The sequence below is a fragment of the Medicago sativa genome, chromosome 5, assembly GCF_051527215.1.
Source record: "Medicago sativa cultivar Bolivia chromosome 5, Bolivia_mono, whole genome shotgun sequence".
NCBI lineage: Eukaryota > Viridiplantae > Streptophyta > Magnoliopsida > Fabales > Fabaceae > Medicago > Medicago sativa.
In genome coordinates, this window is record NC_140753.1 from 60,878,409 (window position 1) to 60,894,723 (window position 16,315).

The 16,315-nt window shown below is 32.2% G+C and overlaps 2 protein-coding genes across 2 annotated transcripts; one reads left to right on the forward strand and one right to left on the reverse strand.

Annotated features, from left to right (window-relative positions):
- Nucleotides 1-302: 302 nt before the first annotated feature.
- LOC146923697 (sucrose synthase 5-like) lies at nt 303-6,229 on the forward strand. Its single transcript, XM_085708829.1, has 15 exons — nt 303-613; nt 849-1,003; nt 1,450-1,642; nt 1,748-1,866; nt 2,097-2,313; nt 2,631-2,726; nt 2,812-2,985; nt 3,176-3,292; nt 3,403-3,569; nt 3,677-3,901; nt 4,333-4,899; nt 5,057-5,195; nt 5,307-5,386; nt 5,896-5,925; nt 6,012-6,229. The coding sequence occupies exons 1-15, from the start codon at nt 380-382 to the stop codon at nt 6,028-6,030; spliced, it is 2,532 nt and encodes an 843-aa protein (XP_085564955.1). The 5' UTR covers nt 303-379; the 3' UTR covers nt 6,031-6,229.
- A 2,295-nt stretch (nt 6,230-8,524) lies between these two features.
- LOC146923698 (NAC domain-containing protein 45-like) lies at nt 8,525-14,267 on the reverse strand. The gene is made up of 7 exons (XM_085708830.1): nt 14,145-14,267; nt 13,592-13,803; nt 11,887-12,164; nt 11,125-11,475; nt 10,003-10,431; nt 9,774-9,849; nt 8,525-9,383 (listed from the first exon to the last, which is right to left on the reverse strand). The coding sequence occupies exons 2-7, from the start codon at nt 13,746-13,748 to the stop codon at nt 8,716-8,718; spliced, it is 1,959 nt and encodes a 652-aa protein (XP_085564956.1). The 5' UTR covers nt 13,749-13,803; nt 14,145-14,267; the 3' UTR covers nt 8,525-8,715.
- Between the last annotated feature and the right edge of the window lie 2,048 nt (nt 14,268-16,315).

A 16,315-nucleotide genomic window follows, 5' to 3' on the forward strand; every position in this document is an offset into this window, starting at 1 on the left:
CAAGTGGCGTGAAGATGGAATCCTTGTATATTCTTTTTCTCATGATAAACAAAGGAAAAGAATGATACTTATATAATTCCTGGTTAAAACTAAATAATATCCACACACATTCCCTATCTTTTTTGTTTAAACATAGAAATCTCTTCTCAAACATGATTATTCTTTTCCTTTCTTTCCCTCATCAAGTATTCCTTCTCCAACCCTATCATCTATCCAAACAAATAAATTAATATTTCTCATTTTGAAATACACATAAATAAATAGTAAACATATAAATTGTGACACATTTTCATAGGACATGCAATCAAGACCATCATCATTTCTGAGTTTATAAACGTTAAATTAAAATTTGATTTTTACTATCTCTTAATTTCTTTCAATGGCTCCAACACATACCTTGAAGCGCACAAATTCTTTAGCTGATAACATGCCTGATGCATTGAAGCAGAGTAGATACCATATGAAGAAGTGCTTTGCTAAGTACCTAGAAAAAGGGAGAAGGATCATGAAACTTCATGAATTAATGGAAGAAGTGGAACGAACTATAGATGATATAAATGAAAGAAATTATGTTTTGGAGGGAAATCTTGGCTTTATATTGAGCTCTACACAGGTTCTTTTTATATTTTGTCTAATAGGCTTAATCACTCAAATCATAATTATTTTCCTTAAGATTCAAGCTCGAGTTATCTCAAACGATTCGTTCTTAAATGAAAATCATGATCCCCTTGATCCCCACCACTAGTCCAACACATTGAGTAATCAAAAACTTTGCTATAATTCACTTCATACATATGCAACAAAATGTTTAGCCTTTGAATTTTAATGTGGTGCATATGAACTTGCAGGAAGCTGTTGTTGATCCACCATATGTAGCCTTTGCAATTAGGCCTAATCCAGGAGTCTGGGAGTATGTACGTGTCAACTCAGAGGACCTCTCTGTTGAGGCTATCACCCCCACAGATTACCTCAAATTCAAGGAAAGGGTGTATGACCAAAAATGGTATGTCATTTCTCTTCATTTTCTCATATATTTAATTTGAAGTCTTGATATATTTCACTGTTTGAATATCTTATGTAAGGTTAAATGTCTATGTTAGAAAATATAGTATAAAGTAAATATGAATTACCAACTCTTTGTGTCACAATTAGCAGATAACTGGTCTCTTAAGCATGTGGTCATGAGTTTGATCTTTGACCGATGTTTATAAAAGACCGCTTGCTAGGAGAGGCCATCTCCTTGCATAGATCTTTGTACCTCGAAAGATTAGTTAGTAGCTTTTGAAATGTGAGATAAAAAGCACATTATTTTGAATGTGTAAATCTAGAGTTGTTTGTACCATACCACATGAGGATCAGTGATGGTATCTAATTATCTATTTCAATTCCTACCAAAAAGATAGATTCACTTAACCTTGTTTTTGATGCTTAACATTTTCTATATTGTAGGGCAAATGATGAAAATGCATTTGAAGCAGACTTTGGAGCATTTGATATTGGGATTCCTAAATTAACCTTGTCTTCTTCAATTGGAAATGGACTACACTTTGTTTCAAAGTTCTTAACTTCAACGACAACTGGGAAATTGGCAAAAGCACAGACTATAGTGGACTACTTGTTGAAACTAAATCATCATGGAGAAGTAAGTGGAAGAAACATATTAGATTAAATTCATATGCATTATACCAACAACAGTTACATATTCTTTTCAATATTAATTTTGCTTTTTTGTAAACTACACTTGCAGAGTCTCATGATAAATGACACGTTGAGCTCGGCTGCAAAGCTTCAGATGGCATTAATAGTTGCTGATGTTTTCCTCTCAGCAATTCCAAAAGACACTTCATATCAAAAATTTGAGCTAAGGTAAGAAGTTTATTAATTGTCTATTAAAGAGGCCAAATTTGTTTTTAGCTATGTTTAAAATCTCGGTTGCATCATAATCCTTGATATTGCGAAGAATTGTAATTATATACATCTGATGTGGCCTCAACCGCGACATATAAAATCTTATGTTGCAACCTAAATTTTGATCACAGACATTTTTTTAAAGCTCTACTTGTTGGTTGTGACCCTAATGCCAATTTCATTTCCAGGTTGAAGGATTGGGGGTTTGAGAAAGGATGGGGAGATAATGCAGGAAGGGTGAAGGAGACAATGAGAACTTTATCAGAAGTACTCCAAGCTCCAGATCCTGTGAACCTGGAAATATTTTTCAGCAGAATTCCAACAATTTTCAAAGTAGTGATCTTCTCAGTTCATGGTTATTTTGGGCAAGCAGATGTTCTTGGCTTGCCAGACACTGGTGGCCAGGTAAAATTTCTACCATAAGGAACATTAATTTTAATTATAAGTATTAAGTAATATAAGGTTTTAAATCGCGATCAATGCCACGATCCCTATAGCATTGTGATCCTTAACATTGGAGAGAATGAAATGTAATGCGGCCTTAGTTGTAGTCACAGAGACATCAGAAACCAAGATGTCGTGGCCCAAATCGCAGCCGCAAGACTTTCTTAAACCTTGTCACTACTTCAAATTGAAAAGAAAAAAGAAAAAAAAAAAACTTAGTATTACTAGCTGGCTCAAAATTTGTTTTCCTTTCTAACACTTGTTGCCAAAAACAACAGGTAGTTTACATATTGGACCAAGTCAAGGCTTTGGAAGAAGAGTTAATACTAAGAATTAAGCAACAAGGGCTAAATTATAAACCTCAAATTCTTGTGGTGAGTCTCATGCAAACATATCACCTCTTTCTACATGCAACAAAAACTTAGTAAAATCATGTGATTATACTCTTAACTTTGACAGGTAACAAGGTTGATACCTGATGCTAGAGGAACCAAGTGCCACCAGGAGTTTGAAGCTATCAATGATACCAAACACTCTCACATTCTACGTGTGCCTTTTAATACAGAGAAAGGAATCTTGCGCCAATGGGTGTCTCGCTTCGACATTTACCCTTATCTTGAGAGGTTTACTCAGGCATGTACACACGCTTCACGATTTTTTACCTTGTACTATGGTTTTAAGTTGCAGTTACACTGCAAACTTTTCTATTACGGTAAAAAGCGGATGCAATCGCAACTGTTGACCGCAGTTTAGAACTATGTTTTGTACCTTTTTCGCTCTTATGAACTTTCCTTCTTACCAACACTTTGGTTGATATTAATAGGATGCAGCAACCAAGATTTTGGACCTAATGGAAGGGAAGCCAGATCTTGTTATTGGAAATTACACAGATGGAAATTTGGTAGCATCATTAATGGCTAGAAAACTTGGGATAACTCAGGTTACTAAAACTTACTATCCCTTTATTTAGTTTCCCTTTCAATATTTTTGTGGCTGAAAGGATGTGTTATTTGTCACATACACTGATTCCTTATTGTGATTGAAAATTAGGCAACTATAGCACATGCTTTAGAGAAAACAAAGTATGAAGACTCAGATGTTAAGTGGAAAGAGTTAGATCCTAAATATCACTTCTCATGTCAATTCATGGCTGATACAGTTGCAATGAATTCATCCGATTTCATCATAACCAGTACTTACCAAGAAATTGCTGGAAGGTTTGTTAAAATAGCCTTTCATTTATTAATATTTGTTTAATTGAGAAAAAATTTTAAATAGTACACAAAAATGAGAACTGAGTTTTGAAAGTTAATTTTTTTTGCAGCAAAGATAGACCAGGACAGTATGAAAGTCATGCTGCATTTACTCTTCCAGGGCTATGTAGGGTTGTTTCAGGGATAAATGTGTTTGATCCCAAGTTCAATATAGCTGCACCTGGTGCCGATCAAAGTATCTATTTCCCTTACACAGAAAAAGACAAAAGACACTCACAATTTCACCCTGCCATTGAAGATCTCCTCTTTAATAAAGTAGATAACAACGAGCATATGTAAGTGATTTTGTTCCCACACTTGCACATTAAACTTTTCTGTTAAAAGACTCGTTTGAGGAGATAAAGTCAGGAATATGTGTTTATAAGCGATGACAATACTCCCCATACTAGTTTTTGTTGTAAGGGTTGAGTTAGGTCCAACTCAAATTCTAAGATAGTATCAGAGTCTACTTAAGATCCAATCGGGCCACTCGGGTCACGCTACAGATGTCTAGTCTACGCGTGAGGGTGTGTCAGTCCCGCTCCCGCATTGAATCAGATAAGGCCTGAAAATGTGTTTGTAAGTGGCGGACAGTCCTCACTTTACAAACTGGTTTTGTAAGGGTTGAGTTAGGCCAAGCAAAAATTTAAGACTTTCAGTTATGAATTATACTGACTACATTCTTCCAAATGATTGATATTCACTTTTGAAATTATTATGGAAACAGTGGATATCTAGCGGAGAAGAGGAAACCAATAATCTTCTCGATGGCAAGGCTTGATGTTGTGAAGAACTTAAGTGGGTTAGTTGAATGGTATGGCAAGAATAAGAGACTAAGAAACTTGGTGAACCTTGTCATAGTTGGTGGCTTCTTTGACCCTTCAAAATCAAAAGATAGAGAGGAAATGGCAGAAATAAAAAAGATGCATGATTTAATTGAAAAACATCAACTAAAGGGACAATTCAGATGGATTGCTGCGCAGACTGATCGATATCGCAACGGAGAGCTCTATCGATGCATTGCTGACTCAAAGGGAGCTTTCGTGCAGCCTGCTTTGTATGAAGCATTTGGTTTAACTGTCATTGAAGCAATGAACTGTGGCTTGCCAACTTTTGCTACTAATCAAGGAGGTCCAGCAGAAATAATTGTTGATGGTGTCTCAGGATTCCACATTGATCCTCTCAATGGAGATGAATCAAGCAACAAAATTGCTGATTTCTTTGAAAAATGCAAAGTAGATCCATCATATTGGAACGTGATTTCTGCGGCCGGATTGCAGCGCATAAATGAATGGTACTACCTATGTCCCCTCTTGAGATGTTTCCTTGTCCATTTTTATAAGACCCTTTATTTTTTTTTTACTGTTTTATTATACAGAACTGCGTACCCTTTTATGTGCACCATCAGCAAGAAAATTAATTTTAAGCATGTTCATGTCTTTTTCTTGTAGCTATACATGGAAGATATATGCAAACAAGTTGGTAAATATGGGGAACACTTACACCTTTTGGAAGCAAGTTAACAAAGAGCAAAATGAGGCAAAACAAAGATACATCCATATGTTCTATAATTTCTTATTCAAGAATTTGGTTAGTCAATGTTTGGTTTTTTATAAACATTAACAAATAACCAATTATTGCATAATGAGTTTTAGAATAAAGATTATACGTTATAACACTTGTGATACGTTAATGTCACAGGTTAAGAATGTACCTATTCCAAGTGATGAACCTCCAAAACCAGTTGGCAAGCAACCAACTCTCAAACAACAAGGCTCTAGGTATGTCACTCAAGCATTTTGTTTTCGAATTTGAGAGGCTCATGATCAATTTCATTACAAATAAGAAAATATTGTTTCGGTATAAAGTGTCATAGGAAGCATAATTATCTCATTTGAACTGAGAATAATCTCAACCTTTATATGGTAAATCATATCTTTGAAGATTAAAAAAATATTATTGACCAAATTAGACTATATACATTCGTTAGAGTCTTTTGCCTTATAAGATTTATGTGTCTCTGGCTATGAAGCAATGATCCATACAGACTAGACAATGGCACGTTACCGATAATAATGAGAGAAAAATGAAGTATTAAATGTCACCATATGTATGAATGTCAAGTCGGTGTCAAACACTGACACGTGTCGGTGTTAAATACATATTTAAGTTGATCTGTAAATTCTTTTTATTTTTGTTAGCATATACCTTTGTGCAGTTAAGAAAATTGTTTACCATTTGATTTTTCATGCTAACATGTATTTTTTTTACTTTTATTTTTGGTTTGCAGCACCAGACGTTCACAATCCACATTGAAAAGGTTAGATTCATTTATATAATATTGGTTAAGCTTATGATTTTAAGCTGTGTTTAACCTTACTAAAAAAAACACTTGCTTCCTTTCAGGTTATTACTTGGATCTTAATGGTATAAACAACAAAGCAAATCAATTGAGAGAATGCAACTTGTCATGCTGAATGATCTTCCTCTGATGTATATACCTTCTTATATATTGGTTTATAATTTATTTTTTGTTATCAAACAAAAAAAAAACTCTAATGTTGCAAAATAACAAATGTTTATGTGATGAATAAAATGATGTGTGTGAGGAAGTTCATGATAAATATAGAGCAAAATTTTAGTTCTTATAAAATTCTATTATTTTGTCAATAATTTATAGTTATAGTTCTTAAGGAATTATACTAGCATGTGATAGTTAGTTCTAGGAATTATACTAGCATGTAGCTGTGACCACGGTGGATAGTGGATACTATTACAGTTTAAGAAATTACATATATTTTATGTATTTCTTTATTTATCTAGAAGACATAATCTGTGTTTATTTTCACAAATTAACAATGTGATAAATTAATAATACTTTTTTTGAAGAAGCTAAATTAATAATACTTAAAACAATAAGATATGTGAGTTGCAAATTTCCTAACACCCGTGGACTATATGTCACTAACCTCAAAAGAGTATTAAACTATTTTTTTTTAGAGGTAAAAGAGTAGTAAACTTTGTCTCCTCACTTAGGAGAGACGATGCGGTATGTAAAGATTGAAGTGAAGTTAAACTAATCCATTGAAATTGATACGGAGGATAATCAAATCTAAGACCTTGAAATATATATTATAATTAAGGTCTTGAGACAATACTACCAAATCAATTCAAACGGGTTAATTTTAAAATATAATAATAAATGGGAGGAGCAGTCTTTTGGACTTATCAATGCTCACACTCTAATAAAATGACATGTCTTTATATAAACTGGATGGGAACTGCTGCAAAACTCGAACATGAAGAACATGATGAAGGTTGCAAAAATAAATTTCAAAGTGTGTGTAGACACGCTATGTTTTATGTTCGATTCACCTCCATCATTTTATGTAAATCGTATGCAAATAGATGATAAATTGATGAATCCCTTTTAGCATACTTAGGAATCCTTGATCAAAAATAGTTTACAAAATAAAGAAAAATGTTAACATGTAAACCGGGTGCAAATGGGTAAGTTTGGTGAACCTATTTTAGGATACTTTGGAATCCTTAAAAAACTTTTTTTTTGTAGCATAAATATCTCAACAAACTACACATTTCAAATTTTATTATATCTTGATGGTGGCTTTAACAAGTGTATTAAACTATCATTTTTTAGGGAAGTGCACTAAACTAGGCTTAATTGTAGTTTTGGTCCCCTAAATATCACAATCTTGCGATTTTGGCCCCCTATAAAAAAACAATAACAAATCAGCCCCTTAAGTTTACTCTTTTTTTTTTTGCACTTTTGACCCCCTGACAAATGTTGATTGGGGCAATGCATACGTGGCACCCAGATCACTTTATTTATTATGCTTAATTGTAGTTTTGCCCCCTAAATATCACAATCTTGCGATTTTGGCCCTCAAAAAATAGAAAGTCACACGTGGCACCTCACTTTAAGTGATTTCTAGAGGCCAAACATCTCAACTTTATTGATAAAGAGTTTCATCAAAGATATTGAGGATTGTAAGTTAGAGCCTCTTCATAGTGGGCATAAGTTAAAGGAAACTATCTACAAAGGGTGGAAGTGGCCGCAAGAAGCTTGGATCGAGCTCAATAATGTTGACACATACAAGGATCAGGGATAAATTGTTGGATGTGGGGGTCTTTTTCGTGATTCGGACAGTAGATGGATTAAAGGCTACACTAAGAAGATTATTTGGTGTGTGTGATGCCTTACATGCTAAGATGTGGCGGTTGTATTTGAGATTGGACACGACTTGGAGAGAGATTTTTTTTTCATTTATCCCTATTTTAGTTCAGCATATCCAGAAACTTTTGAAGATGAGATAGCATATGCAAATCAATAATACTTGGCGTGAAGGAAATAGAAGTGTTGATTGGCTTGCAAATTTTAGCATTATTAAGGATAATTTGAATTTGCTTTTTTTTTGGAGAGTCTTCCTAATGAGCTTTAAAAGCTCCTATTTGGTGATATTTTCGTGGTTGTATGCCTAGGAATGCCCATTTAGTCTAGTTTTTTTTTCTTCTAAGGCTTTGCCCTATTTTGTAAAAATAAAATAAAATAAAGATCAATTTCACGATCTATAATGGTTTGCTAAAACATATCTTTGCGACCAAATTAGTGGTCAACTTGTATTTTAGTCAATAACTACAATTATTCGGTCTCTAATGAATTGCTTGTGTATGCTAAGTTGGTACATTCATATTGTATTTACAAATATAGGAAAACGAAGCAGTTGGATTAAAGTGGTTAATAAACTTCACTAAAAACGAATTGTTCAAGAGAACCTAAGTTCGATTCTTGAGTGAAATAGTTTTTTGTTAGACTATACTTAGATTTTATATATATATATATATATATATATATATAAAACACATTTCCACATATTCAAAAAGTTAATAGGGAGATAAAATTAAAGACAGACATTTTTATAATAAGATTGAACACAATTTAGTCTTAATGAAATAACAATTATCAAAAGTAAAATATAATAAGTATACTACGGATATTAGCCCCCTACTTAATTAGGAGAACCCCAAATACAGTCTTGTCAAACTACTCCTCAAGTTAGAGACAAAAATAAATGAATTAGAAGATCAAGGGCTAGCCATGGCTAGCCCATGTGGTACAAAGCGCCAAAAATATGGTGAGGAAAATGCCTATTTCCTTCAAGGCCACACTTAATCCTTTCTCACACTTAACACCAACAAACCAAACCTTTTTTGACACATTCCATTTGACTCTCTCATGTGATTCTCTCATTCTTTTCTCTTTCACATTTTTTGGGTTTGGTTTGCAGATTTCCACTTCTTCCTCCAAATAAACACGATGCATCGAAAGAAGTGCAAATACAAATACAACCAAACTTGCTATTTTCTTTGATGGATTGAATAATAAGTTCCACTTCCCCATCACATGAGCCTTGAACTTCCTAAAGAAAGATCCTCGATTCTCCATTATCATCATAATTGCTTCTACGTTCTCTATGGAGTGTTTATTGTTTGGCATCATTGGATTGAGTTGAATTTGAAGTGTTTGTGAAGGAACAACTTGGTGAAATAATGTCATGGCTACTTGTTGAGTTGAAACCAACATTCTATGACTAACCTTTGTTTCCTCAATGATCTCAAAGCTTGGAGAATTTGAGTAATCATCCATGTTTCCATCTTCTATAAAATTCTCGTTGGGGTCACCATCATTGATGAATCCCCATGAGAATTCATTGACATCATTGTCATTTTGTTCAAGGTTCTTATTGTGCCGCTCATATTCTGACGAAAGTAAAAACAATTATTTTGTTAGGTACTGGGAAAGAAAATATTTAAAATTCAAAGGACCGAGGTCACCATGATCAATAAAGTAATAGTACTCTATTAAATGGATTGTTGAGACAAATTGGTCAACCAAAGTCGATATATTACTCATTTTTCTCCGATCCTCTTCTTTTCTACAAAGTTGATACACTATTTTCCTTTTTTTTTTCTCTTGTCCTTTTTTATAAGATACAAATTGATCGATGAAAGTTGATGTATTTGATTTATAATGGAGATTAGATACATCAACTTTGTTTAACTCATTTATCCCTTATAAAAATGATCGGAAAGAGTATAAATTATAAAATAGTTAAAAACACAAAAATGTATGGGATTTTATAATTGTACCTTGCATGCCATTGTGTTCCCTTGATGTTTGGTAGCATGAAATATCCTCCATTGGGACAACATTTTGTGCTTCCATCTATACAAATTGGAAAATTAGAAACCATATAAAAATATTGATCTTAATTTATAATGAAAAAAATGTTTTAAAGAGTCTTTATCAGTTCTACTAAAAAAAAGTTAGAATAACAACAGATATTAGCCACCGAAAAAAATAAAAATACTATTATACCTTTTCAAAATCTTCTCTTGGCATTCCAATCCATCTCAAATTCTCTACCATCCGCTTGGCCTTTGACTCTTGATCCTCTAGATCACCTATCTCTATAGATCTTGTGTTCAAATCTTCCCAAGTTTTGTCAACATATCCCATGGAGCTCATATCATTCATGTGATTGTAGTTAGTGTCAACCATGAAAGTAAAATCATCTTCATAAGGAGCATAATTTTCATTGTCATCCAAGGCTTGTAAATAACTGGACTGATTCATCAATCCCTGAGAAGCATGATTAAGTGAAAGAATTCCCTGCAAGATATCATTTGTAATTCTGCTTCCTTGTTGTGTCACATGAGGTATTCCAACTTGAGGAAATTCCTCCACCTCCAATGGAGGCATAGTAAACCTATGTTGCATCCTTGCACACTCTAGTGCAATATCCACCTGCAAAATAAATTCAAGTATTATATGCAAAGGTTCAAAAAGCCCAATTGGATGATTGTTTTTTTCATATTTTAGTGTCTAAGCTTGGGGTCCAAGGTTCAAAAAGTCTAATTTAATTTATCGTAGACTTTCACTTCAACTTTCTTATAAACCCTTTGATCTCACTATCTTATCTTATGCGAGACTTATGCACGGACGGTGCAAGGACCAAATGACCAAAGCTAAGGTTTTAGGCCTCAAAATTTTATATAAAAAAAGGCTTCAAAAAAGTTCAATTTAGTTGTAGATATATAATAGACAATTTTGTAATGTATGTTTCCCTATGTAAGTTGGTAAAAGTAAATGCCTCATCACCCCAACTTGTCCTAGGTTCAACTCTAGACATTATAACACTATTTTTTTCTTTCTTCAAAAAAAAAAAAAAAAAAAACACTACTCGTAAAGTGTGAAATTGTGTGTTTTGGAAAATAAGTGTTATGAGTGTTTGTTTTTAACAATTTGTTTGGTTGTGTGTCCCATATGCAATTATCGCGTCCCAAGGCAGTTTTCACCGCAATTTCAAGAAGCTATACATTCAAGCTTCTTGCGTGCGGCCACGCCCAACCAAACGTGAGAACAAACACGTACTAAATCTCAGTTCTTTGTCTATCTATATTCAAATTAAATTTGTGTGCATGGAGTATTTTTGTGTACCTTGGATGGAGGGTATGTTATGGCTCCATAATTAGTAAATGAAGAAGTAGTTGGAAGACTAAATAATGGGTCTTCAGATGAGAATTGCGCCCAATTTCCATGATCCCTTGTCGTACCATTGATATTGAGAGAAGTCTCATGTACCATATTGTGAGGTGAGCAAGCCTTCATTTGCATCAAATAATTTGAACTAGCTAAATTTTCACCCCTTCTTTCAGAGTATAGCTCAACGTTTGTTGATTGGTCACTTGTTATCTGGTTTGCATGGCCTGTAATATTACCATATTGTCCTCCAACTTTTGGCACAATCACTGTACTCTTCTTGATCACACGGCAAAGAGCATATGCATCCTGAGGTTGTGATTATTTTTCAGTCAAAAAGAGAGACACATCAAAATGTAGAAATTGGAAGTAAAAATATATTGAAGTTAAGTATTATTTCATTTTAGTAATAGTTTAAAAAAAGTGTAACATTAGGCTAGGGATTACATTTCTATTTTGTTTGGTATTTCAATATTATATCATAATGAAACCAAAATGAAATTACTCTAATTAACATTTTAGCTAGAAGAATATTGGTATAATATTATGTATGGAATTTGATTCAAAATATATATTGTAGTCTAAGTATAAAACTCGGTTGGTCAGTTGAAGGATTCTAAATTTGTCAAAAAAAAAGTTGAAGGATTCTAAAGGAGTTCTAAAGCGAAAAAATTATTAAAATGGAAAGAAAAAAAAGTGAGAAAAAGAAAGAAGGAGAACCTGCAAGCTAGGAGTGGTTTCACATTCCCTCTCATCAAGACGATATTCATGCATAACCCAATTTGTACGAGAGCCATGGGGTGCTCTTCCTCGATAGTAAACTAGGGTTTTCTTCACCCCTACTGCTCGAGCTTGAGAATTCACTTTTCGATCCTTCCCGGTTGCCTTCCAATACCCAGATTTGGTTGCACGATTCGTTCTAGATCCATTCGGGTACTTCCTATCACGAGGGCTAAAGAAATACCACTCCATATCATTCCCAGGTAATAATGATTTCCCTGGAATTATAAGAAGACAAAAATAAAACTTCAAATTGGTTACATATGTTCTTAATTATCTTAAAACAATTGATATTATTACAAAAACTTAATAGGTGATGCATGCTTGCAAAGTTGAATTTAATTATTATGCAAGCAAAAGTAATAGTAAAGACTAATTAGTATTTCTTCCATATTGTCAAAAACAGTAATCTTTTCTATTGAGTTTTCCCCATATTTTGCATTAATTATTTTGGTCTAGTTAATTCCCATGTTTACCCGCCAAATTAGTTAGGATATAAAGTGTCAATATTTGCATGGGAGTGGCTCTTTTCTTTAGTTTACGCTTTTTGACTTAGGAATCTTTTGTTGTCTCATTATAATCTTGATTACCACAATAGGATTCCAAGGTGAAGGGGACCATCTTCTCTAGAAGTACAATCCTTTTTTACTATATCAATCACATGAGATATTTTTTGTTAAAGCATAGAAGACTGCAGTCTATATTTGACCGTCCCCCTCAAAAAAAAAAAGTGTCTATACTTGACCAAAAAAGTAAGCATATATTTGATCATCACTGATAAAATATCAGAAACTACTATAGCAAATCAAGTAATAAGAAGCTCGTGTCCCACTTTCAAATAAACTTTCATTGGGTCCCTGTTAAGGTCTACAAAATCATTATTGAATAATAACGATCTAATTTATTAATTGGCAAAAATAAACTTTTATGATGTTAAAATAATATTTGTTTTATATTTCAATTTATTTTTATTTTTTGCAAAAATCATACAGTACAAGAAATTTTTGGATCTCCTATAATCAAAATTGATTGTAGAAACGATCAAAACAGTTGATATAAATTTGAGTAAAAAATAATGTTGGTATAAATTGAATAATTTAGAGTAACTTAATTAGAATTGCTTACTATGTGAATTTTTTTTATCTTGCACGAACAATATTAAGTTACTCCTTCTATGATATGAACTATAGCAACAATATTATGTTACTCCTTCCATAATATGAATTATAGCAAGGTTGATCAAATCAAGCATATTAAAAAAGTTTATCGTCTAGTTCACACTAAATTAAGAAAGTTGATTGATCATATTTAATCTATGCAATACAAATAAAAAAAATTAAATTTGTGATCTAAATTAGCTCTATAACTAAATAAATTTGGATCTTTCAAAAAAAAAAAAACTAAATAAATTTGGTAATTGGAAATATAAAAATTAAATTTAAGGATGGGTATTTTAGAGACAATATGATTAAATATGAGATAAATTATTAATATTTGCTTATATTTTATTCTAAAAAATTATGAAATAATTTATCTGATTTTTTATTTCGGATGAAACACTTGATTGTGTGCTATCCAAAATTTGTAAACTGAACACGAGTATAAATATGATCATGCATGATATAAGATTAGTGTGTGAAATTACCTGGCAAGTCCCACGGTTCACACTTATAGAGATCAACTTCAGCTATGATCTCCAATTCAATCTTATGGCCATTAATCTTCCTATTTAGATAATAAGCAACAAGTTCTTCATCCGTAGGGTGGAACCTGAAACCTGGAGGCAATGAAACAGGTGCCATATATATACTTTGGACCTCCTTCTTCCTTCCAATTAATTATTATACCTATCAAACCCTGCCATACATGAAATCATCCAAAATAACCATATGTTTTTTCGGTTGCAAAATATTAAAAACAAATTGCATAAACTTTACTTTATACATCATAATTCTATACTATATGACAATCATATATCACTACCATAAAAATTTGAAATAAAGAGGAAAAAAAATTAAAGACTGAAAAAATAAAATCAGTCATTAAATATGATATTTTTAACACTTAGCTACGGAATTACATAGACATGTTTCTATTTTCATCTCTGGATTTTCATCACAATTTTCATTCTTTTTCTAGCATTATGTATATAGTAATATATAGTAATATGAAGATTGGGTTGAGAGAAAGAGAAAGACCTAAGGGAAGAAGAAGATCCAAATGAAGAAAGTGGAAGAGACAAATTAGCTCTAGGGGATCAAGGGAAGAGAGGGGGATGGAATGTGGGGCTTGCTTGGGGTTTTAAAAAAGAAGACAAAAAGAGAATAAGAGAGAATATTATTTTATTAGAGAATTATGATTGAATTGAAAAGGAAAAAAAGTATAGAGGCTGTCTATGTCACCCCATAAATCTTTATTTTTTTTTTCTTTCTTTCTTTTTAAGTACTTTTCATTTCTGTTTTTAATCAAATGGATGGATTCCTATTATCTTTGCTATCAAGCTTGGTTAATTCCTAGTAATTATTGGTACAACTTTTAATCTTAAATGTTAATAGTAGTATTAGTATTATCTTTTCTATCAAGCTTGTAACATAGTTTATAATGTCTTGGGTTGAAACACCCTTACTCCCAAATTATTAATTTAAAATATTAATATAATAAATACTTAAATTGGTCCCTGAAATTTTATCAAAAACGAAAGTTGGACCATGAAATTGTAGAACTATATGAATTAGTCATTTACATTATCAATATTCTAAAATGATCTCTCAAATTGTAAAAGATTAATTAAATTTGTCACTCTATATTATCAAATCAAATAGTATTAAATCTTTGATATTATTTACCAACTTAACATCATTAATTTATATAAGTATTAACTGTTTTTACTCCAAAAAAAAAGTATTAACTGTTTATTTTAAATTTTTTATAATGTTAAAGACTAAGCAAATAAACTTCTAGAATTTTGAGACCAAACTACATATTCTTAATCTTGAGACCAAATTATTCATAGCATCACCAACTTCTTCTCTTCTGCACTGATCCCATGCTTCTTTCTTGCTCTTTCTTGGATTCTGGAGGTCATCCACGTGGCTATATATGCTATTATTCGAAAGAAGCTACCTAGGATCTGACATTGATAAACGTGAGACAAACTGTACGTAACAAACAAACAAACTATATGGCGGCAGTTCACAAAACGGTCCCTTTCACATTTCTTTCAAACAAGCTTTTTATAGTAAGGGATAAACGTCGGTCTCTAAATTGTAAATACATCGACAAGCATTGTTTTACTCCCTCCGTTTCAAAATGAGTGTCGCTTTAGGCTTTGGCACACAAATTAAGAAATAGAATGAAATAATCATTGGATATAACGCTTTTACTAAACTGCCCTTACTTTATAAGAAAAAGACAAAATTAAAGTTGCATTGAAAATTGTGTGAGAGAAAAGTTGAAGAGGGTAAAGTTGGAAAAAAAAAATTAAAGTTGTATTGGAAATGTAAAGCGACACTCATTTTGAAACAAATTTTTTTGGCTAAAGCGACACTCATTTTGAAACGGAGGGAGTATTAGTTATTTTGATTTTCAAATTTGTTTTTGCATAGTCAATTTAGTCATTAATGGGGTTTTTCATTGATCAATTTATTTCATATAATTATTAACAAAAGATACATTAGAGATGTGGTCATAGTGTTGATAAAAGTTATAGTGTTGAGACCTCGTACATTCAAGAACTAAGTAACGGATTAACGGCTTGCTCCATTTCTTTTGTTGCCTTCTTTATTTTCTAGGATTTGTGCTTAAGAGGAGTGTTAAGATTTTTTCCAATACTCATTGCAACATTTATTTTTTATCGAATAAAATTTATGTGAGTCCCACTTTGTGAACGAGCCTCACATAAAATGGTAAGATCAAATAGATTTCATTCAATAAAAAGAATAACTGTTAAAAAAAATGTGGTTGTTAAAAAGAAAGCATTTATAGTACTCCTCCTATTTGACGGATCAAACTTTTTTTTCTTTTTCATGTGGATGATATTATTAGTGCTATAACTTTAAATTTGAACATCTCAAAGTTGACAACATATTTGTCACGGAATAAAAATAAATCATTTTTAACTAATGAATGATTTGACTCAAAGAGAGAATAAACTATGAAAAAATAAAGACTTATCCACATCGTCAATTTATCACATGTATCTCATCACCGTCTAAGAATCACCTTCCATTTGGAGGTTTAAATTTTTTGCATAAAGATTGAGAAATCATTTAATTGACAACAAATTTGTACCATAATATCGTTAGTTCTTTGGACCTTCGTAGCATATGATTGTGTAAATGTGATGATTTGACATATTGAACTTAATTTT